A 23144-nucleotide genomic window follows, 5' to 3' on the forward strand; every position below is an offset into this window, starting at 1 on the left:
ATTCCCCTGGAGCAAGCAGTGGGCTGGATGATTGACAAGGGTAACAGACTTCTGCCCTGCCTCTTGTACCCCATATATAGTGTTAGCCTGCCTCATTTCCAAAAGTCCTTGGGAGTCAAGTCTGAAGGGCCCTGTCCTTGTTTCCTGCACTCTTCCCAGGTGTGTTCTTTGAGGGGTCACCTGGAGCCCTTCCCTCAAGTCAGTGTAACACCACTCTGGGGGCTCTTCCTGGCTGGGGTGGCAGGGCTGCGGAATGGGAAGCTGTCTCCTGTCTGGCTCACCTCTTGGCTGCTGAGAAGATTCCACTCCCATGGCTATTTCCAGGCCTCCATTCCCCTGCTTTCTACTCAGGTGCAGTGTTGGCAGGATGAAGTGCTAGAGAAGGCTGGGACGCATGGCTTGAAAGCCAGGGCAACCTCTCCAGGGACAGAGAGGGACAGGCCCTTGGGGGAGATGGGAGCTTGAGGCTCCCCAGAGAGGACTACATCCAGAAAGGCCTGTGGTGCCCAAGGGCGTGGTGAGACTTGTTCCCTCCTGTACTCTGCCACCCATCTCTGTTGGCCCCAGTCACGCTAGGAGCAATTGTTGGCATTCATTGAGTGCCTGGAAGGCAGGCACTGGTAGGGTAGAAGTGCAGGGTCTATTGGCAGGTGCAGACTCTGAAAAGAAGGGAAGTGAGAGACCTGTCCAGAAGCTCCCAGCTACTCAGGGACAGAGCCTAATTCACACAGATGGCGTCTCATTCCAGGGCTGCTCTGTCACATACCAGCGGCCGTGTCTCTCATGGAGATCCAAGCCCCAAAGAAGATTCATAATTTCACCTTGTATCATTGTGTCATTTTGTAATGAAAAAAATTATGTAGGGAAAGCCAAGCAAACAAACAAACATAGTACTACAAGCATCTTACTCTTATCCCTGGAAACAGTGTGAATCACACTGATAAAATGAACTGCTTGTCTCTATTTGAAGCTGTTAGCTCCAAATGTGTAGAGTTTGCTTCTTCATTGCAAAGAAAGGGGATTTCATTGGCAGGAAAGTCAGGTGTGGGATCAACTGCACAGATACAGCCTGGCTAGTCTGGGGGGATACCCTGGTTCCGTGATACATCTACCCTGCCAGCAAGTTAGCCCCAGCCTCTCTGAAATGCAGCATAAGGAAAGGCCCAGGGAAGACCTGCTCTCTAAGCAAGCAGAGGGCTCAGAACAAACACCTCATGCTGAGAACCAACCAGGATGGCACAACAGGGCTAGCTCGGTGTGTTGGCCTTCAGTACATGGATCTGGCTGGGAAGATGGATGATAGGAAAGAAATTCTAACATGATCTTGGCAGGGTCTCCTCAATGTCAAAGTCAAGATCTTGCCCACTCTCTGCTCCTGCTCCTCTCCGTCCACGGAGTGCTTCTGTCCTTTTGTAAATCTACATCCTTCCTGGAAGCCATCCCCAGCTCCCACATCGGCCCCATTTTCCAGGAAGACTTGACAGACTGTTCTCTTCCTTCCCTTCTCCTGGAATCCCAAACTCCTGGATCAGCAGTCACCTCACCTAGCTGTTGGATTATTGCTGCACTTGTCAGCTTTGCCACCTTCCTTTCCCAGGGGTCCCACCTGCCAAACCTCCAAGTGTTAAGTCTAGCATTGTACACACATGCAGTGCAGACAATGATGCTTAAGGGAAAACTAAACTCTAGCTTTAAGTCATTTATTGGTGGGCATGATGGAAGTTCTGGAAGGTTTGCTCACTGACCCTCTGGGGACACTTATGAGAGAAAATGAGAAGCGATTTCTCATTCCTGGTATTGTCTACTGTGTTGTTCTGAGAGGGAGATGGCCTCAGGCCACCAGATGTCCTGGCAAGGTGCACATGTTGGGAGTCCATCCAGTTGTAGTGTGCCCAACATTCAGAACTTTCAGACCTCCCTGGCATCCTGTGGGTCTCTGGTCTGGCTTCACCCACATTTCTGAGTCCTCTTTTACTCAGGTTCTGTGGTCTGACATTTCAGCCAACACAAGTACCTATTTTCCACATTGTACTTTTAACTTCTTGCTGGTTATGATTTTAATGTTTGTATCCCCTAAGACTAACACAATAAAAAAAGATCCTAGCCCTCCCAAAGTGGTGGTATTAAGAAGTTGAGAGAGAGGCCCCAAGGATGGATTGGTGCCCTTACTAAACAGTAAGAAGGCATCATTTATGAACCAGAAGAAGGGCGCTCAGCAGACTCCAAATTTGCTTTGATTTTGAACTCACCAGCTCCAAGTACTGTGAGAAACAAAGTTCTGTTGTTTATAAGCTGTGCAGTTCATGGCAGTTTGTGATAACAGCAAGGAAGGACTGTGACTGTGCCGCCAGGCCCCTGGGGTTAGGAATGCTATCCTTGCGCTTATAGATGCTACTCCAATTCCAAGGAGTCTTGAAATCTTGAATGGAACCTTTGATTTCCTAGAATATCTGTAAATATCACTCTCTGTCTTCTCTTGTACCTCTGTGCACACAATGTTGCATTCTCTTCGCAGCTACTTGCAGAGTGAACCAGTGCACAGGAGATCTTTGTTTCTCCTTCTTTCTGTAAATCTGCCTTTCCAGTAAAAATAAATAAATCTTAAAAGAAAAATAAAGGACTGATAGACTCTGACATGACCTATCCCTCTCTCCATTCACCAGGGTTCTTGGCAGCCAACTTGTTAGGGCTCCACCTGGTCACCATGTACTGACTATTGGGCTACTATCTACAAAGGGAATCCCAAAGACACTGAAGAGGCTAATTTAAGATAAATAGATCTAAACCTATTTTTGCCATTGGCTTCTCCATCTCTCTCCCATTATAACAGGACTGGATTTTAACCATGAGATGAGAAGATGACTTCGAGTTCAGGCATGATGCCATTCGTAGTCAGGTCAGGTAAATCCCAGGATGATAACATAGCTCAATGACAATCCTTAGGAGAATGCTGCAAGTGAAAAGCAAGTGGAGAAAGGAGAGTGAATGATTCGTAGGGCTTTCTCCTCTCAAATGCTCAGAAGATCGCCTGAGAGGAGGGGACACTGATGCTAGTGAGCTGAGTCCTAGCATTCGCAGACCCAAGGTGAGTAAATGATTCCAGAATGAGCCCATACCACCATTGTGAAGGGTCAGAACACATCTTACAATGAAAGATCCAGACATGGCTTTTGCATGTTCAAGTCCAATTCTGTAATAGAAATGGGTCGTTTTTCCCTCTTTGGCTCTTTTTTCCATCTAGAAATGGATTGTATCTGGACAATCAGCTGCAGAGAATAACTGGCAAGTAGATCCTTCTGGATTTCAATCCCCATAATCAGACTGGAGGTGAAACACATCATTAAGGGTATTAGCTGGGGTAATTAAGAGTGGATCTACTTCAGATGGCCCCCTTCTAACCCAAGGACTTCAGTTTCCTCCTTGAACTCAGAGCATCCTTGAAGGGATTTGCTCAGTGTTCCTGAGGATGGAGACATGGTAGTGTCATGTCTGGCTTTTTTCCCCCCTCAGGATATCATAGTTGCCATGACCACTGCTATTCCTCCAACCAGCATGCGTCCTATCATGGCCAAGCAAACCCCCTGGTGTAGAAGCCGTCCCAAATAGCTTCACACTCTTGGGATGGGGAAGGCTGTCACTTCCACCCCTCTGAGCTAAGAGCCGTCTTTATCGCACACCAGGAGGCAGCTAGCAACTCTCCGAGACAATCTCACTGTAATAACACACCCTTGGAGCCTCATGTGGGACCAGGTTTTTCCCAGAACTCTAACATTAGTCAAGTCTCTTCCTTGAGATTAAAGACCCTGGCTTTTATTTTCTGCATTTATTCAAGCTGATCTGCAGCCCTGATCATGTTGGCAAACATTCCAAATGGAAATGAATTCCCAGGTTTTCCCTAAAAATTACAACATCCTCAAAAGCACAATTCAGATGACAATATCGGTCTTATGTAACTTTGATTTCCCTAGAGTTAAAACACTCATGTATAGAGATCTGCCCAACAGAGTTTTAATAAGTCCTACTCCCAGCTATCTCTTATTAGCAGGCAGTATCTGAATCCTTAAAAACTGATGGTTGAGGGCCCAGCGCGGTGGCCTACTAGTGGCTAAAGTCCTCACTTTGAATGCATTAGGATCCCATATGGGCACCGGTTCTAATCCCGGCAGCCCCACTTCCCATCCAGCTCCCTGCTTGTGGCCTGGGAAAGCAGTTGAGGACGGCCCAAAGCCTTGGGATCCTGTAACCGGAAGAGGCTCCGGGCTCCTGGCTTCGGATTGGCACCAATCTTCTCTGCTACAGTGATGCAATAACTGAAGGGAAGCAAATACTTGAGGCCAGAGCTGCTTGGCACCTGGGAATCCCAGGTGTCTTACATTAGGCAGGTGTCAGCCTCACCTGGGCACGGTAGTTTCCTGTAAGACACATTCACTCTTGTTACTTTCTTGTCTCAACAACAATCTCTGCCATGAGCAGGGCTCAGTGTGTTCTCAATGCTCAGAGGAGAAAACTGAATACCAGAGGGGTTTGCTGATTTATGCAACAAACTTTAACACATAAAGGATTATTCCCAAGTTCACACAGCTAGTGTATGGCATAGCCAAGTTCATACCTAGCTTTCTGATGAAACCATGTCGCATTTGCATATATCTGGGGTAGACTTGGAGAGTAGAGCAAGACTCTAAGGAAGGAGGAGGTGAGAAAAAAGCTTCAAGAACTGGATCTCAAAACCAAAATGTCCTTGCTAAAAGTTGGTTGGGTAGAAGCCAAAGTTATGGGAACACAGAGAAGGTAATCTGCTGGCTTTGGGAATGAAAGAGATGAAGCAAGCAGTCTCCAGGCTTTGGCTCCTGGACGGACTTTGGGATGGAGCACAAACAGAACACCTGATCCTATCCTGCTTCACAGCCAAGCAGACAGGAGGGATTCCGACAAGCTGCCCCTGTGACTCAGAGCGCACGGGAAGCACAGGCAGGAGGCAAGGAGCCCGGGTGACAAGGGGGCCAGGCGTCAGCTCAGCTTATCACTGTAAGGGAGAAATAAGGGGAGACCTAGGCAGGGACTTCTTATAAACACATCTTTCTTTTCTACGGATTAGCTTTCAGATTTTCTCAACAGTTTTATCAAGAAGCAATATTTTTCAATTTAACTTCAGTTGTTTAGTTTTTGAAAGGAAGAGATATACACAGTGACACACACACAGAGGGAGGGTGGAGGGGGGAGAGAGAGAGAGAGAGACAGAGAGTGAGCATCTGTTGGTGCTGGTTCACTCTCCAAATGGCTGCCATGGCCAGCTCTGGGTCAGGATGAAGCTGGAACAAGGAACTCATTTTCCAGGTGGGTGGCAAGAATTCAACTGCTTGTCCCAGCATTGTCGCTCCCCAGCATCTGCAGTACCAAGAAACTGGACTCAGGAGCCAGAGTCAGGTATCAAACTGGGGTATTGTAATGTAGAATATGAGCATCTTAATTGCTGTATGAAACACTGGATTTGGGCCTGGAGGTGTAGCCTAGTGGCTAAAGTCCTTACCTTGCATGCACTGGGATCCCATATACATGCTGGTTTGTATCCTGGCTGCTCTACTTCCCTTCCAGCTCCCTGCTTGTGGCCTGGGAAAGCAGTCGAGGATGGCCCAAAGCCTTGGGACCCTGCACCTGGCTCCTGGCTTCAGATCGGCTCAACTCCGGCTGTTGTACCCACTTGCGGAGTGAACCAGCAGACTTGGGGAGTGAACCAGCAGATGGAAGATCTTTCTGTCTCTCCTCCTCTCTGTAAATCTGGTTTCCAATAAAAATATAAATAAATATTAAAAAAACCCCACTGGCCTCTGCTGTTTATATTTTTACTTCAAACTAATAAGCTCCAACTAGTGGGTCTCCTGTGAACATTATCCTCAGGGGCTCCAAAACAGAGTAGTTCTCAAGTTTTGGAATTCCAGTTAATTGATATTTCTGAGTTTCCAGGCAGATTAGCAATTCTTTCCTTTGAGGGTCAGCTTCAGTGTCTCCTCCCTAACCTACCCTCTTTGGGCCCTAGGACGCTGCTTGTCCTCCCTGGAACTGAGCAAAAGCCATTAGTATGAAGCTGTTTCTCCACTTTGAACACATGGCTCCAGACCATAGCTCCCTGGATAGGGAACCCTACACAGCAGCGTTCAGGGAAATGAGTGGGAAGAAGGGATTGCATTTATCCATCGGAATGCTTTCTCATTTGAGCAGCACCAACACTGGCCCTAAGCAAAATAAAACATAATTGAGGGGTCTTCAATTAAAAAAACATTGTCTACAAAGTGAAAACAAACAGAAAGTACAGTTTAGAAATTAACTCTTATTGTTAAGCCAGTAAAGTTTATTTCAATCTCATCGTAAAGACGTTTTTCTCCATTTGTCTTAGTGTCAATCAAGCCTTAATAACTGCTATTATGGAGCCCAAGATGTTAGGTATGTTAGCAGCATCTGTCATGACTCGATCTTTCTTTGTCCTTTAGAATCCTGTAGGAACCTGGGAGTTCTCCATCAAAGTTCACATGCAACTTTAGCAGGTATAGAATCTCTGAAGTTCACCCAAAATGTAATATCTATATCTATCTATCTATCTATCTATCTATCTATCTATCTATCTATCTTTCAAATGAATTAAAAAAAATTGAGAAGAATTTAGACATGGGGACTCTGTCCTAGCCTCAGAAACAATACTCTGCGGACAAGGCCAGCGCTCTGCCAACTTGCCATGAGTCCAAGTGATCCTGACACACACTGACTGGATCACGGATCATTGGACTCACGGTGACTTCATTAAGAGAAACACATGGACATGCAGGGTGAGTGGGTGTCCCATCTCTCTCTGTTTCCTGGTTCGCCATGTAACCCTACTTCCACTTGCATTCTGCCATGCCTCACCCTCATCGGATGTCACACTCATGAGACACTGATTTTGCACTGTGAATCTCCAAAATAAATCTTTCATGACTATCCTCTCTCAGGCACCTTAGGCAAAGCAGGAAAAGTTGACTAATACACAATAAAATAAATCTTGTTGAAATTCATACTGTTGGATTTGTGTTGATGACATTGAGTTTGAGTGTTTTCCTACCCGCCTCAGTTATTGAAAAGAAAGCATGGTACAGGGCCCAGCACGATGGCTCACTTGACTAATCATCCCCCTTGCAAGCGCTGGGATCCCATATGGGCACTGGCTTGGGTTTTGGCTGCTCTACTCTTCATCCACCTCCCTGGGAAAGTCATGTAAGGTGGCCCAAAGCCTTAGGACCCTGCAATGGGATGGAAGACCCAGAAGAAACTCCTGGGTCCTTGCTTCAGATTGACTCAGTTCTGGCTGTTGTGGCCATTTGGGAAGTAAATCAATGGGTGGAAGATCTTTCTTTCTGTCTCTCCTTTTCTTAGTAAATCTAGTTTTCCAAAAAAAGTAAATAAATATTGGGAAAAAAAAAAGAAAAAATGTGTGGTGCAATGAAAGAAGTAGGCTAGCTCTGGCTATCCAGCTACCCCTGAGAACTGACCTTTGTATGGAAAATAATGTACAGTAGGGGTTGAACAAAGGAGTCTTCTCTTTTGAGAACTGAGTTGAAGGTCAGGACATCGCGGGACGCTCAGGGGCATGCCACACCTCACGCCTGCTGGCAGTAGGTAGCTAGGGAAAGGCGCTGTGCTCACTGCTGTCCTACCCCTCTGCGAGTGCATGGCAGACATCAGACATTACTGTTTGGTTTCCAAGAGAACTTTCAAAGAGCCACACATCTTCCTCTCTGTAGCATGCTGTGCGGCAGTCAAAGCTGGCATGGGCAGTAACGCTTATTTCTGAATGAATGAGCAGGTCATCCATCAAGATGGGAAAAGTCGCAACTTGTTAGAGGTTGGCAAGTCATTTTCACTTCCCTTCTCTCCTTTGGTGCCTCAGCATGGGTGGTAACAAGCCAGGCCTTATTGCTTCTGGCTTACAAATAAGGAAACTGAGATTTGGAGAAGAGAGAATTGGCAAATGTAGCACCGTTCCTTCTCACATTGGCAGATACAAAATCCTTTGCTATCCCTTAAAAAAAAAACCAAAAAACTAACCCTGTAACTTCCTTTTCAATTCAACTTGAACTAACGCTAATGATTATTAACAAAAATAACTTTGCAAATGGCAAGTACATATATAACTATGCAAATATAGTTACATAAACATGATTCTCTCTGATTCTTTCTCTCTAAGTCTACCCAAGGTTCTTTGCAAAACTCCACTGCGTTTGTTCCTTGGTTTCTTTGGCCTGGGTGTCAGAGTGGCTAACACAATAGGAAAAGTGCTAGCCCTCCAAGGCAGAGAACTCTGGGACATGGAGGTCCCCTCCTTTGCTTGGTTGTTTGTTCCTCTTCAGGATTGGTTTTTCTCTTAAAAAAAAAATGCTGATGCTTCTCTGAAAATGCAGTTAAAATGGCAATCTCTCTGTGATCTGGCCTTAGCAATCACAATGATTGCTGGTAAAATGAAATCCTGGTGGGGGGGTGGGGGGGCGCACCAGGTCCCTGACTCCTGTTAGCAACACGTGCAGCTTCCTTCGCAGACCATCAGCAGCAGTGGGAAGGGTGTGAAACACATCTGCTCCCTTGTGAGTGCTGATGGGGCCGCGGCGTGCCAGACGTGCTTGACAGAGGCTCCCTTGTATCAGTGACTGAGGGCTCCGAGTGCGCAGATGGCAACAGGAAATGGACGGCAGCGTCCTCGTCTGCTCCCGCTGCCATTACAGAGTGCCACAGACACGGTGGCTTCCGCAACAGGACGTTACAGGCTCACCTTCTGGAGACTGGAAATCCTGGACGAGCTGCCCCTCTCCTTGGCTTATCTCTGCCCCGTGTCCTGGCATGGCCCTTCCTATGTATGGCTGTGTTTCCAAAGATCCTCCCCTGGAAAGGGAACCCGTCACTCTAATGTCCTCTTCCACACTCTTTTGAGTCTTTAGAGACCCCTATTTCAAAGACAGTCATATTCTGAGGGTTAGACTTCAACACATGCACTGGGGGCTGGGGAAGGAAACTATTGAGGCAATAATGGGTGTGAAGCTTGAAAAAGTTAACAGCCATCTACTGGGGTGTGTTTTTGTCTTCTAAGACAAAGAGAAAGTGCTCTTCTCATCACTGCCTATTTCCCTTTTTATTTTAATATCCGATTTTGAAACTAACCTCTCTTCTTTCCACTTGTACCCCAACATGGACCTCCCCTATACGGCCTCAGGAGGAGGGCCGGAGCTGGCATCGCTCACAGTTAGGAAACACCTCCTTATGTTGCTCTGTGGTGTTGCCACTGGGTCTTACATGGATCCCCGTGAGGCAGCTGTGGTCTCTGTGATGGGAGAGTGAAATGTGCATCAGTGCAGGCTCAGCCCCAGGTCTGGGCTTCACAAAGCTCCCTCCAGCTGCTGAGCGCGTGGGCAGACGGGTGGTGGGGAGGCTGCCTTGGGGATCCAGGACTGTGAGCTGCGGTGGGACTCAGTCTCCCTCTTTAATGTCCAGTCTTTGCTCTGTTGCGCAAGTTGCTTTGTTTTTCTGGTTTTTTTTTGAATTTTTATTTTGAATTTTGAATTTTATGGTACAATTCCGTAGTCTGGGGTGCCTCTTCCCCAACCCCCGCCTCCGATTGATTTTCCCAAATTGCCTCATTTTTCTAAGCCAGAGTGACTCTCCTGGAACCTGCACCAAGTCTGATTAACAAGAGTAGATGCGTCAGACTGACACAGCTCAGAGGTTCAGCTGGCTTGCAAGACGTCTGCGCTCCACACCACGCTCAGAAGAAACTATGGAAAAGCGCACATTGACCAGGATAATGACTGTGTCTTGCTCAATATTTGCATTTTTCAGTAGCATTAAAGAGAACTTTGTGACGTCAGTGTGTCTCCTGGGCCTGTTACGTAACCTACATCTTTCCTCAGCCTGTTCCTGTCTAGCATATCGGAACTGCCTGCCTTTTTTTTCTGTGTATGCAGCATATTTCTTCCGTGATTCTCTCGTGATTCCTATCCTTAGAAAACTCTGGGTAATGAAAATCCCTTTGTTTTCTTTCTGACCACTTGTTACAAAAGTATAGACAAGTTTGGATCCATTCATGAATAAGAACAGAGGTTGAAATAAGACACTGCCAAGAATATGAGTGAAACTCAGATAGGTACACCTGACTTTGCCAGAACAACAACAATCCACTCCTCTGAGGGTAAGACGGCATTGATACTTGGATGTCTGTTAGAACGTGATTTAATTCTTTTGACTTGTATATACTCTCTCAGTTAAAGGCTGATTCACTATTAACATATTTGCTGATTTAGTGAATACTTTCTAAATGGAAGAAAAAAATCTGATTTTTAAGTCACATAAGGCATACTATTATATTTTAATTAAAAATAAAACCATTTAACACTACAGAAGTAGTGTATATAGGTTTAACACTCTAAAAACGAGGTAATTTACAAGAAAACATGGACATGCTTATCACTTTTATCCAATCGTCATCCACTTTTACTTAGTTCACTTGATTTTTGCTACGCATCTCATTAAAATCTTTGTTGTGTTTTTTTAAAAAAAAGAGAACATAAAAGCCCTGAGGCATACGCGATATTTGCATAACCCTTAGCTTGAGGCTGGGCATTTTCAGTCCTGAGCACTTACAGCTTCCTGAATTTCAGCTATTTCTTCAAATGCAAAAACCTGATCAATTCAAACAAGTAGTGATGACCGTGGCACCCAGTACTCTCTGAGAGTGTGACAGCTTGCACGACCTTTGGTGATAGGAAAATGGTTGACAAATCTCATTTGTCTCTATTTTTTTTGCAGTTGAAAGTAAAGTTAGTTCTGCACGACAGACTAACTCCTGGATATTGTAGAAAATATTCTTAGTGAGCTTAAAGGTTGCACAGAATCGGAATAGTGATGTGAGAAATGCATCTACTCCTCTTCTCTGCAAGAAAAAGTTCTATCAGTTCCACAATCAATGCATTTCCCAGACAGCTAAGATCCTGACATACTAATAATTAGTTACTCAGAAATTCTTTGAAACTTCAGTGATCTTGTAAGATGTATACCTGTCGCTACTTAAAGTTACTTCAAATAAATACCTCTAAAAGATAAGTTTATTTGGGTAAAAAAAAATTGAATTTCACTCATAGTTTTTCCGTAATGTACATTTTTAAGATCTTCTTGATGACCCCCTTGCATGCATGCATTTTACAAGGCTGTATACCTTTCTGCCCACGTGTAAGCATCTAGCTCCATTATAGACCAATGTGGGGCTCCCAGCATTCATAATCCTGAGAATCTGACATTCATGTATGAATCACTCAGGGCCCGATCATTTATTTACTTAGTTGGTGAGTGAGCTTTAGTAATTTAACTAGACATTGACACAGTCTATTTGCAGCCGTGTGCCACTAACAGCCTCCCGTGCCTAGGAAAAGTAACCATCAGGCAGAATTCTGTGCTCACTCCCCTTTGGGTAGGATTCAATTGCATCTGTCAGTAGTCTTATAGAATATATCATTATTTTATTTGTACTCCATGTAGAATCTTTGGGACATACTCCTTGCACTTAATGCTTTAGTATTGGTACAGTTCAGTCATTTTGAAAATTTTAATCTGTGATTATCCTGCAGTTTATTTTCTACTTTCTGTTTGCTGGGGCTTCCCACCACTTATAGGTGCTCCACTGTGAAAAGGGAGCTATGAACATTTTCATACATGCTCGTTCTCACACATGTGCAAGCATGGAATCACTGGATCCCAGACTATGGGAAAAGCTCAGCTTCAGGAAGTTCTGACAATGTTTAATATTTGGCTTGGTCACCCCCCTCATGTGTTTGTGTATTTTGATGAACTATGCTGCTCAAATGTACATTTAACAAAATTACATGATTAAAGCAACAGTTTCTTTTTCGTTATTTTAGTCAGAAAATATTGAAAGAAAATTTCTGTAAGAATGACGTTGTATAAATATGAGCAAATGGAATGTTTCAGATCACACTGTAGCTAGAACAATACAAGTCATAAACCTAGACAAAAGCATTATTATAGCAGAGTAAGTGCCTCTTTAACGGAGCAATTTTATCAAGTGTCCAGGAGAAGACTAGCTTTTACACACCGGGGGCTGGCCTTGTGACCCGTGGTTAAGCCTCTGCTTTCAAAGCCGGAATCCCACATCCCAGCTGTTCAACTGCTGACCCAGCTCCCTGCTAATGCATTTGGGGATGCAGGGGAAACACTCGAGCACGTAAGTACTTGGGCTCCTGCCACTCCATGGGAGACCTGGGTGGAGTTCAGTTTCTGGACTGCTGGCCTTGACCTGGGCTACTTCTGGTTGTTGCAGCCATTTGCAGGGTAAAGCAGGGGACAGAAGATCTCTCTCTCTCGCTCTCTCTCTCTCTTTCACTTGCTGTGTGTGTGTGTGTGCCCACCCTCCTTCTGTCACTTTGCCTTTCAAATAAACAAATCTTAAGTAGACAGTACAAAATGTTGAGCTAAGCGCCCGTGCTGCAGACACTGGGGTCCAGCTCTCAATGGCATGCTGTGTGTTCTTCTGTGCATATGGTACAACTATTTTTTTTTTTTTTCAGAAAAAGCCCTCCCAGGGACTTTCTGTTTAACCAAGATAGGGACATACACCTTTAACCAACCAGCAATGTCATGCCAATAGCTACGGGCAAGTGCTAGTATCTTATATTTTGGTGATTCTCCCACCCGATGCTCTCATCCTCAGGGTTTTGATCGAGCAATTACTTTTCTGGTTTGACCATTGTCTGTCATAAAGATAAACTTTGGAAAAAGATATACATTTGCATTAAAAAAACTCTCCATTTTTCTAGTCTAATGACAAACGACCAGAATTGAAGCCAGCTGGCTGCTCAGGTTACCATGGCACACACGCGAGGTGCCACCTCCCCAAGACACCATGTCCTTACCATGGCACACACCCGAGGTGCCACCTCCCCAAGACACCGTGTCCTTACCATGGCACACACGCGAGGTGCCACCTCCCCAAGCCACCGTGTCCTTACCTTCACGTAGAGCTGCTGGAACTCCTCGAGGTTCAGCCTCCCGCTCGGACAGTCCTTGAGGAAGCCCTTGTACCACTGCTTGAGCTCGTGCTCGTTGAACTCCGTGCTCTTCACCAGGTCCTCCATGACTTCAGGGGCCAGTTTGCTGTTCTGCTTCCCCATCCTGCCTGAAGGAAAGCAGACGGACGCAGTTAGCACTGTGGCTGTGAGCATCTCGACTTGACTTCGGAGCCAAGCTGGAGTTCCGAGCAATGTCTTCGTGGGAGCTCCCTCCTGTGTCTGATCCCATCTCCCCAGGCCTGCCTCTTCCTGTTCGGAAGACGAGATCGTAGACCAGATTGCAGTGTAGACAAGATCAGAAGGAAGCAGACCCTTGTGACAGTGGAGGGGCCGCAGAGCTTGCCTGCTCATCCTTGCGTCCTTTCCCGCAGGGCATTGACTTCAAAGCGGAAAGATGGCCACCCCTTCTGTGGTAGGTGAAAAGAAGCCATTTATCCCTCTTCCTTCTACGAATTACAATTCATTAGCATTTACTGCTCTCATGTCTAATTCTATATTTAGTTACATCAAATGGGATTACTGACAAGAATAAGACTTTACAATCAAATGATCAAGAAATGTTTGGAAAATTGGTCAAAGATTTTAGGGAGCCCCAATGAGCCTAGTAAAATGTGACATTTATTCTAATGAAAGCAGCTCATTTCAAAAGTCATATTAATTCACATTTCTACAACATTCTCTTCAGAGTTAACAATATCCTAGCTGATTCTAGAGATTGGGTGACTGAACTTGTGTTGCTAGTTCACATTATCATAGATGATAGCAAGGCATTGGGCCCTGGCACCTACAGTAATGATGCAGCAGATCGTGTGGCCAACACCACAGTGCATGCTGGCACAAGGCAGCTGCGGAGTCACTCCTTATCCTAACTCCCAAGTTGGTCATTTACTACACTCAAATGTGTTATTTAGGACAATATAAATCAACTCTACTATATTTAATTTCCACATTAATAAAGTGAGGTAGTAATTTTTAAAAATTTACCTATATAGAAAATTAAAAAATAAAAAGGGGGCCCAGCATGGTAGCCTTGTAGCTAAATTCCTGGCTTGCATGCACCAGTATTCCATATGGGTGCTGGTTTGTGTCCTGGTTGCTCCACTTCCTATCCAGCTCCCTGCTTGTGGCCTGGAAAGCAGTTGAAGATGGCCCAAAGCCTTGGGATCCCGCACACTCATGGGAGACCTGGAAGAAGCTCCTGGTTCCTGGCTTTGGATCGGCACAGTTCTGACCATTGTGGCCACTTGGGGAGTGAAGCAGTGGATAGAAAATCTGTCTCTCCTTCTCTCTGTAAATATGCCTACCCAATAAAAATAAATAAATCTTTAAAAAAGTGAAGAGATAAATAAGGACCACACTCTAAAATAGATAAAGGTGTTATACTAGTAAAGGAAAAATAAGAATAACTTTTAAAAATTTCATTTAATGTTATATTTTGCTAACAGCAAAGAATTTAAAGCATAACAAATTAGCCAAACATTAATTTAGAAAATCAAGTTACCCTTGAAAATCTGAGAGACCAGCAAAATAAGGAAAGCTTAAGGAGATCTTTGTGTACTTGGTGAGAGGACTCTGAGTCAGGTATGAGGAACTTAGCCAAGAGGACCCAGGCTCCCTGGAGTTTGAGACACATTCTGTTTCAGGGTCTAGGCAGGTCTCCACTTGCAACAGCCCAGAAGGGATAATCTCATTACATACTTGTCATTACATTTTACCTTCTGCAACAACTGATGCCACACCCATTGTCAGTTTCCTGCCCTAACGTTTGCAATTCTTGTACTGTCATGAAAACAAGCCATCTTGCTGCTGTCAGGGAGCAAATCCAGGAAGAAATAACACGGCTCCATGAGATGTCCAACACGAGCAGTTGTTTCCCCAAAACTTCCCTAAGAAAAAGGACCAGATCTGTAGCAGTGTCCTTTTTTATGGTGCTTCTCACCTATTTTTGTTCTTAATTTCAAGCTTCGAATCTGTCATTAGCTACTGTCTCTTAATTATAAGCTACTGTGGGATTCCACAGCTGGATAGGGAAATCAAGTGGGTACTCAGGAGTCAAGTTTAATTAATCTGGGTAAGAAAACTGTAATTCATAGTTATTCTGAAGATCAAAAGATATATTGTCAAGCCTTTTCCACTTTGGTCTTTTCAGTAGTGAATTTCAATATCTATTTCTTAAAATCTCATGGAGTAGTATCAGAGTTTGCAAATTAAGGCTGGAGAAGGAATATTTCACAAACTATCTTTAACACTAGGACAACTGGGCAGTAGAGATTGTACAGGACTGCACAATGAATGCATGGTAGAACCAGAATTTGAACCTGGAACTCCTAAACTCCAAAACAAAATTGTCAGTAGGTGCAGAGAGAAGGCATTTCAGAATGAGGAATGAAAGGAGCAAAGCACGAATGTGGAAACCGTTGAGTCAGTGCCCAGAAGGGATGCCAAGGGAGGGGGTAGAATACCTGACCAAACTGGTTGCCTTGTTTGGAAAACAAAGCTAGATACTCCAAAACCACAAGCTCCAAAGTGACTTTATATTAATAATGGGAAAGTGGATGAAAAGTGTGAAAAGCATCTCCTCCAAGTACTTTGAGAAGTTCAACAAAATATCGGTTTCTCTGTTGGGCCAGTAAGCATGCTTTCTCCATGGATCATTGGTGATGTCTCCAATGGTTCCAGCTGACTGGGAGGAAAGGGCTTTCTTACTCAGAGAGTATTTGCAGGACCATGAATCACAGGTTTGGGGACTCACATGTGTGATTTTACGCCTTGTGGTTATAGTTTGTGGCCAGCACCTTTACTCAGGTGTGGTAGGCTTCACTTGGGTGGGTCATGCAGAAAATCAAGTCCTGGCCTGGCTCAGAGTGGCACTGCCATTTCCCTCATCCACCTCATCCACCTCATCCCCTCATCCACCTCATCCCCTCATCCACCTCATCCCCTCATCCACCTCATCCACCTCATCCACCTCATCCAGTGCTTACCTGGATTACGATCAGCTTCCCCACTGTACTTCCTGGCTCCAACCTACCCACTGCATGCCTGCCTCTGTGAATTTCTGAAATACACACCTGGCCATCCTATTAATTCTAAAGCCTGCAGCTGGACTGTGTCTTCACTCTTTTCCATCTCACCTCAGTCATATGCCACAGGTGCTGCCTGCTGGCAGGCTTGTTTTCTACCAATCTGTCCTGCACGTGCCAGCAATACTTGGCAATGGACAGTTTCAGCAACCCCCTGCATCCACACCCTCTTGTCTCTTTTCCTAGAGTGACTCTCGCCTTGTCTTCTCCGCATCCTTCTTTCCCTTGGTTAACAAGTCTCAGCTCCCACCCCATCCTTCTGTGAAACCTTGCTGTCAGACCTGGACGCCATTTGTTCTTAACATCACCTATTCCTTGCTAAGCTTCCATGTTCATGATTTATTCCTCTACTCGACTGTAGGTTCCTTGTCTGTTTCCTTGGTAATTTATGTGAGGTACTCAGCTACAAACACATGAGGGGGACTGAGGCATTTGATATGTCTCTCCCCAGGAAAATCAGTCTTACAGTCAAAACAAGAGCGGAGTCAAGCAATCCTAACTATGAATATAAAACTCAGGCAGCAGGTGGAAGAGAGGTTTCATTGAACTTTCTTGGGAAGCAGCCAGCCCCTCCCCCCGCTGGAGAGTGCACGCCCGCCTGTCTTCATTGCTGGATTTTTCAACTCCCTGAAGGCAGGGCCGTTGAGTCTCGGTGTCCTGAATCACTGGCATGAACGTGGTGCTAAGTGATACGTGATAAATGAAAGAAAGTGTGGAAGGGCTAATGCTCCCGTCTCCATACCCCTCAAGCAGCTCTTTCATTAGGGGTCTAAGATGAGTGAAAGTGGCAGGAAATCATTCAGCATTCCCAACAAAGAGACACGAGAGCCTAACACCAGTGTTCATGTCAGCTCTGCCCCCAGCTGACTCTGAAACCGTGGGCAAAGCCGATCCTTTCTTCTCACTCACTTTCCTATGTTAAAAAAAAGAGCATGTTTAGCCCCAGATGACCTTTAAACCCTTCCAACAGCACTGTTCATGGATGTGCCACCTGAGCTTTATAATCACAAAAACATGAGTCACACGCTTCATGTGGGCTGGCCTCAGCACACTCTGGCTCTGTGAGTTCTTTACTGAGAGTCATCCCTCCACGCCGTAGTGCCATTACCTAGGAAGAGAGTGGGCAGGAAGGAGTGTACACTTTGAAGCTGAGGCTAGAGGTTGTGGCATCAAAGCCAGTCCAGCCCCAAGCCCCCACATTTTTTATTGCTTGAGTTGCAGTAGAGAGAAACTCCTTGGGGCTGGAGACAGAATAGTACTGACATGGGAGTGGGCAAGAAAAGTCCACAGCAAGTGAGCCCTAGGGCAGAGGAGCCGGTACTGGGACGTAGCTGCAAATGATACATAGAAACGATAGCAGGGGAAGGGGAGGTGGGGGAGGGAGAGAGAGAGAGACACTATACCCCACTTCCCAGGACATCTGAGAGTCTGTTGAGTTTTTGGAGGCACATGGGACTGAACTCTGGGCTTCTCCCAGGTAATCTAGCCACCAGCCTGGCTGCAACTCAGTAAGATCAATTGACAGTTGAATGTGTGTGAGCTGGGGTGCTCTGAAGTGGGAGCAGCCTGGCCGTGTGTCTTGAGACATACAGGATAGACACATCAGTGGGGACACAGCCTTGGAGACGGGACCCGGATCAGCTGCAGGAAGTACATCAGGGGCTGAGCTTGGAGATCTAGGGGATGATGCAGTGCTGGTATGGGACTGACTAGGTAAAATCAGCTCTTGTCCTGGGGTCCTAGGTCCTCACCTGTCCACTGAAATAGTGGAAAGACATGGTCCTTGCTCACGATGACTCTTGCCTTAAAGGACCCCTCCCCCTCATTTTTTTCCTCCTATTCTGTCTAAACCTCACTGATCTTGCAGGACTCTGTCCCGATCTTGTCTTCTTCATGACACTATGCAGCTGTCATTATTGTTTAGATGTCCTGGCTTTGTGTCATTGATGACCTATAGCACTATTAGCTGAATACACAGGCAGAAACATTTTGGGCAGCTCCATTGGGAGGATAACATTTAGCAGTATCTTTGCTGAGAATGGTCCTGTGCTAGGCATGGTGGGGGATACACAGAGAGGACATGATTTCGAGTGAAGGGCTCAGACTAGCACGCTGAGACAGTCACAGATCTTGGAATGTGAGGTCTGCTGAAATGCCTGCTTATAATAGAAAGCAGTGGAGCAGAGAGGATGGGCAAAGAAAAATTCCCATCAGATCAGACACATTTCCCTGCGTCTGGTCTCCAGGTGAGAAGTCTTCTTTAATGTTTCACAACTTGTGCTAATTGGCCTTGATCACCTTGTTCAAATCCAGCTTCATGGAGCCTTCCCTTAGAGGGAGAGCTGAACAGCCAGCACGTGGCTCAGGTGAGCGTGTTCGGCAGTCAGCCCAAGCAATGTCCTTGTAAAGCAAGATTCAGAGAGGCTGGCCTGCGGAGAAGACCCTCAGAGCAGCACAGGCATGAGCCACCTGCTCTCAGACGCCTTTCTGCCCTCACCTGGTATCCCTGATAAGGCTTCACCACCCCTACAATCTTGTGTTTGGGGACTGGCAATAGGATTTCCAAAACTCACACAGGGAAGATCGAAGTTTGGAAAGATTTGCATCTGGGCTCTTTGAGTCAAACTCTGTTTTTAGGTTGGAAAATTCAGGCTCAGGAAGGGAAAAATATTCTCCAAGATCACAAGGGCAGTTGATGGCAGACCTGGGACGTGAGGCTGGGTCTTGAACTCTGCCTGGGCCCCGCCCTCACCCCCTGCAGTGTGCTGTCCTCATGCCAGACACTCAAAGCATGTAAACCAATAGCATGTTTATCTCTGGGCATGGATGTTGAAACAATCCCCTTGCCACTCTCTTGGATCCTATAAACAAATGACATCATGTTGCTAGTTTCCAGAGACCATTAAAACTACCCTGGAAATCATCCTTCCAAGTTACCCAGCATCCTGTATGGGTTATTCTTTTCTATGAAAGACAAATGTCTAACCCTGGGGCTTTCTCTGCTCATCTATTCTTTGGAAGCCAAGGACTCACTGTGCACTTTTCTATCTCTCCCAACCCTCCTCCCTTGTAGCATGTCCCCGTGCCTCAGCAGGGACAACAAGAGGGATATTCCAGGCTGGCATTTCATTCTGTATGAAAATGAAAAACAAGTCCATTTGCACACAGGTCTCTGTTGATTTTTCCTGAAAATTCAAACCCTGTAGGATTGTAGCTGAGCTTTTGGCCCACAAGCATGAAATCAAAGCGGTTGTTGAGTGCACACGCTATATCCTTGGGGACTCAAAAGAAGGCAAAGTTCTGCTTTGATCTACGATAAATGAGGAAAAATATTTTGGTGGCAGTGGCACTTTCAGGGAAAGTGACAAGAGTTCTGATTAAGAAAGAAGAATAAGGAAGCCCAGACATCATTAACGTCCTGCTGGAGCCCTGTCTGACCCCAGCTCTGGCTCTCCGTCCTACCATCCAGCGTCTCGTACCTGTCCATCCAGGGGACACGGGTCTACAGGCCCCACCTGGGGGTGAGTGGACAAGGAAGTGGCCTTCAAGGATCCAGGTGACAGCAAGAATTAAATGCGAAGTTTGAGACGTGGAAGTCCAGGAATCATCGAGGAGCAGGAGTAAGAGGAGCAGGAGTTACTCTCTGCCAAGCTCGTCGGACACGCTCTACAACTCTCCCAGGTCGCTCTTCCTCGGAAGAGTTGTCGAAGGTGGAATTGTGAAGCTACAAAACCAGTGCGGACCTTCGTCCGACCCCCGGACCTTCGCCGTGCCCACGTTGCCGGCTCTGCTGCCCGCGACAGAAGCTCATGCCACCCTTATCTTATTTGTGGGTTGCTACAACAAAACATCTTAGACTGATAACATAAAGAATGGAATTTTAAGACTCGGAGTCCCTGCGCTGGGTGGTGGTAGCAGGCGAACACCTGGCTTTCCTGGCACAAGGAGCTCTCGTGACTGACCTTGTGACCGGCTGGGGACTCGCCAGCCTTCGGGGCCGTGGGCTCTGGTGGTCTGGACTCCAGCGATCCGTTTCCAGCGCCAGCCAGACATTCGGCGGTGGCCTCCGCATGGACGCTGTGACTGCCAGGTTGGAGCCTGGGTCTGTGTGGGGGGTTGGGAGGGCGAGTGTGGTCCGGGACCTGACAGTTTTAGCTTGGTGATTGGGAACAGCTGCACGCGGAGGGAGTCGGGGACTTGGGGGGGGGGGCGCCTTGTGTGGAGAGGCGCGGGGCGGAGTTGACAGAACGGCACACAGGCCCCTTTCTGACTGTTTGTGCGGATCCGGTCTGGGGGTGGAGGGGAGCACTGGCTCTGTTCCCTGTGGGGTCGGTGTGGTACCTGGAGCTGAAAGCTAGCAGCTGCGGTTCTCCACCTGGAGCCATATCGGGTGGCAGGATAGCAGGTGTGAACCCTGAGTGGAGATCCAGAGTGGGTGTGTTGTTGGTTGATTGCGCAGAGCTGAGCCCACGGCAATAGTCTTGCAGCCTGCGGGGTCTGTGTAGTCCCTGGAGCTGATTGCGACAGCCCCCTGATCTTTCTGGCCACCAAGTTTGCCCAGGACGACCTCAGGAGGTACTTAGACATGTTGGCTAGCAGGAGGTAATAAGCTCAGTCCTGCCTATAAAATCAGTGCCACGCAAAGCAATTATTTAGGACAGTTGTGTTTCCTAAACCCAGGGTACTGATTGAGCATTAAAGTTAATTTATACACCTGAGGTAACAGACCAGAGAGATGTCGTCAAACAGATTGACAATTTCAAAAGGTAAAAGACAAGAAAAAAACACTATGAATGTTACTGAAGTCTCTCCAATAAAGGAGCAAAAGCTTCGCCCATTCTCAGAGTTAACTGAGGAAGACATTGAGAAAATGGAGGACAGGGAACTCAGAAACCTCATTGCAAAGCTCCTGGTCAACAATGAGAAGTACAAACAAGAGTTCAAAGAAGAAATAGCAGTAATACATCAAATTAAGGCTGATATATCAGAAATGAAGAACACAGTAGAGCAAACTAAAACTACAGTGGAGAGTCTCAAAAACAGAATGAATGAGGCAGAAGAAAGAATTTCAGAATTAGAAGATATTTTCTGCCATCACGAAGAAACAAACAAAAAGCTGGAAGCAGAACTAGGTCAAGCTAAAAATCATATCCAAAAATTAAAAGATATGATTAAAAGGTCTAACATAAGAGTTATGGGTGTTCCAGAAGGTGCACAAAGAGAAGCTGGGATTAGAGGTGTATTCAATGAAATAATACAGAAAAACTTCCCTAAGCTGAGCAAAGAATTAGAAAATAATATACAGGAGGGCTTCAGAATTCCCAACAGAGTTGATCAAAAACGAACTTCATCACGACACATGATAATCAAGCTCTCCTCAGTTGAACAAAAAGAAAAAATCCTTAAATTTGCATGAGAAAAAAATCAAGTGTCATATAGGGGAACCCCAATTAAACTTTTACAGCTGACTTTTCAGAGGAAACTTTACAGGCCAGAAGAGACTGGAGTGACATATTCCAGATTCTAAAAGAGAAAAATTTTCAGCCCAGAATAACTTACCCTGCAAAGCTCTCTTTTGTCTTTGAAAATGAAATAAAATTCTTCCACAATAAAGAAAAACTTCAAGATTTTGTCTCATCTAAACCTGCCCTACAAATGATATTCAAGGAAGTTCCTATGAAAGAAAAAAGAAATAGTAACCATCAGAAACAAAGGCAAATGTGGAGAACATCCAACTAAAATGCTAACACAAGACCTAATTTAGAATAACACATCGCCAAAATGACAGGACCAAACTGTCCCTTATCTATAATAATGCTGAATGTAAATGGCTTAAACTCATCAATCAAATGCCATAATTTGGAGGATTGGATCAAAAAACAAAATCCATCTATCTGCTGCTTACAGGAGACGCATCTCACCAATAAAGATCAGAAAAAATTGAAAGTGAAAGGATGGAAAAAGATATTTCAAGCAAATGGTAAGGTAAGACAAGCAGGAGTAGCCATTCTTTTTTTTTTTTTTTTTTTTTTTTAAGATTTATTCATTTTATTACAGCCAGATATACACAGAGGAGAGACAGAGAGGAAGATCTTCCGTCCGATGATTCACTCCCCAAGTGAGCCGCAACGGGCCGATGCGCGCCGATCCGAAGCCGGGAACCAGGAACCTCTTCCGGGTCTCCCACGCGGGTGCAGTGTTCCAATGCATTGGGCCGTCCTCAACTGCTTTCCCAGGCCACAAGCAGGGAGCTGGATGGGAAGTGGAGCTGCCGGGATTAGAACCGGCGCCCATATGGGATCCCGGGGCTTTCAAGGCGAGGACTTTAGCCGCTAGGCCACGCCGCCGGGCCCAGGAGTAGCCATTCTTATATCAGATGACATAGACTTTGATGTGAAAAGCATCAAAAGAGATACAGAAGGATACCATATAATGATCAAAGGATGCATCCAGCAAGAAAAGATCAGCATAATAAATGTTTATGCTCCAAATGCCAAAGCATCTAGTTACGTGAAACAAATATTAACGGGATTAAAGGGAGAAATAGACTCCAATACGATCATAGTGGGGGACCTTAATACCCCATTAACACAAATGGACAGATCAAAAAACCAGAAACTCAGCAAAGAAACAATAGAACTCATTCAAACTCTAGAGCAAATGGACTTAGTTGACATCTATCGAACCTTTCATCCTACTGACAGAGAATACACTTTTTTTCATCAGTACATGGAACTTTCTCCAGAATTGATCATATTATAGGCCATAAAACAAGCCTTAGCAAATTTAAAAAAGTGGAAATCATATCATGCACGTTCTCAGACCACCAAGGAGTGAAGCTTGAGACCAAGAATTCGAAACACCAAGGAAGGCCTACAAACATATGGAGGCTGAACAATATATTACTAAATGAGCAATGGGTTAGAGAGGAAATCAAAGGGGAAATTAAAAAATTGCTTGAAACAAATGA

At 45.5% G+C, this 23144-nt stretch overlaps 1 protein-coding gene across 1 annotated transcript in view; it reads right to left on the minus strand.

Moving 5' to 3' along the window:
* VSNL1 (visinin like 1) overlaps positions 1–13199 on the minus strand; it is a 52624-nt gene extending 39425 nt beyond the window's left edge. The window contains exon 1 of the mRNA XM_036497927.2: positions 13032–13199. Coding sequence (XP_036353820.1) covers positions 13032–13193 — 162 coding nt within the window. The 5' untranslated portion in view covers positions 13194–13199. The remainder of the gene's footprint in view (positions 1–13031) is intronic.
* Between the last annotated feature and the right edge of the window lie 9945 nt (positions 13200–23144).

Source organism: Ochotona princeps, chromosome 8 (genome assembly GCF_030435755.1).
Source record: "Ochotona princeps isolate mOchPri1 chromosome 8, mOchPri1.hap1, whole genome shotgun sequence".
NCBI lineage: Eukaryota > Metazoa > Chordata > Mammalia > Lagomorpha > Ochotonidae > Ochotona > Ochotona princeps.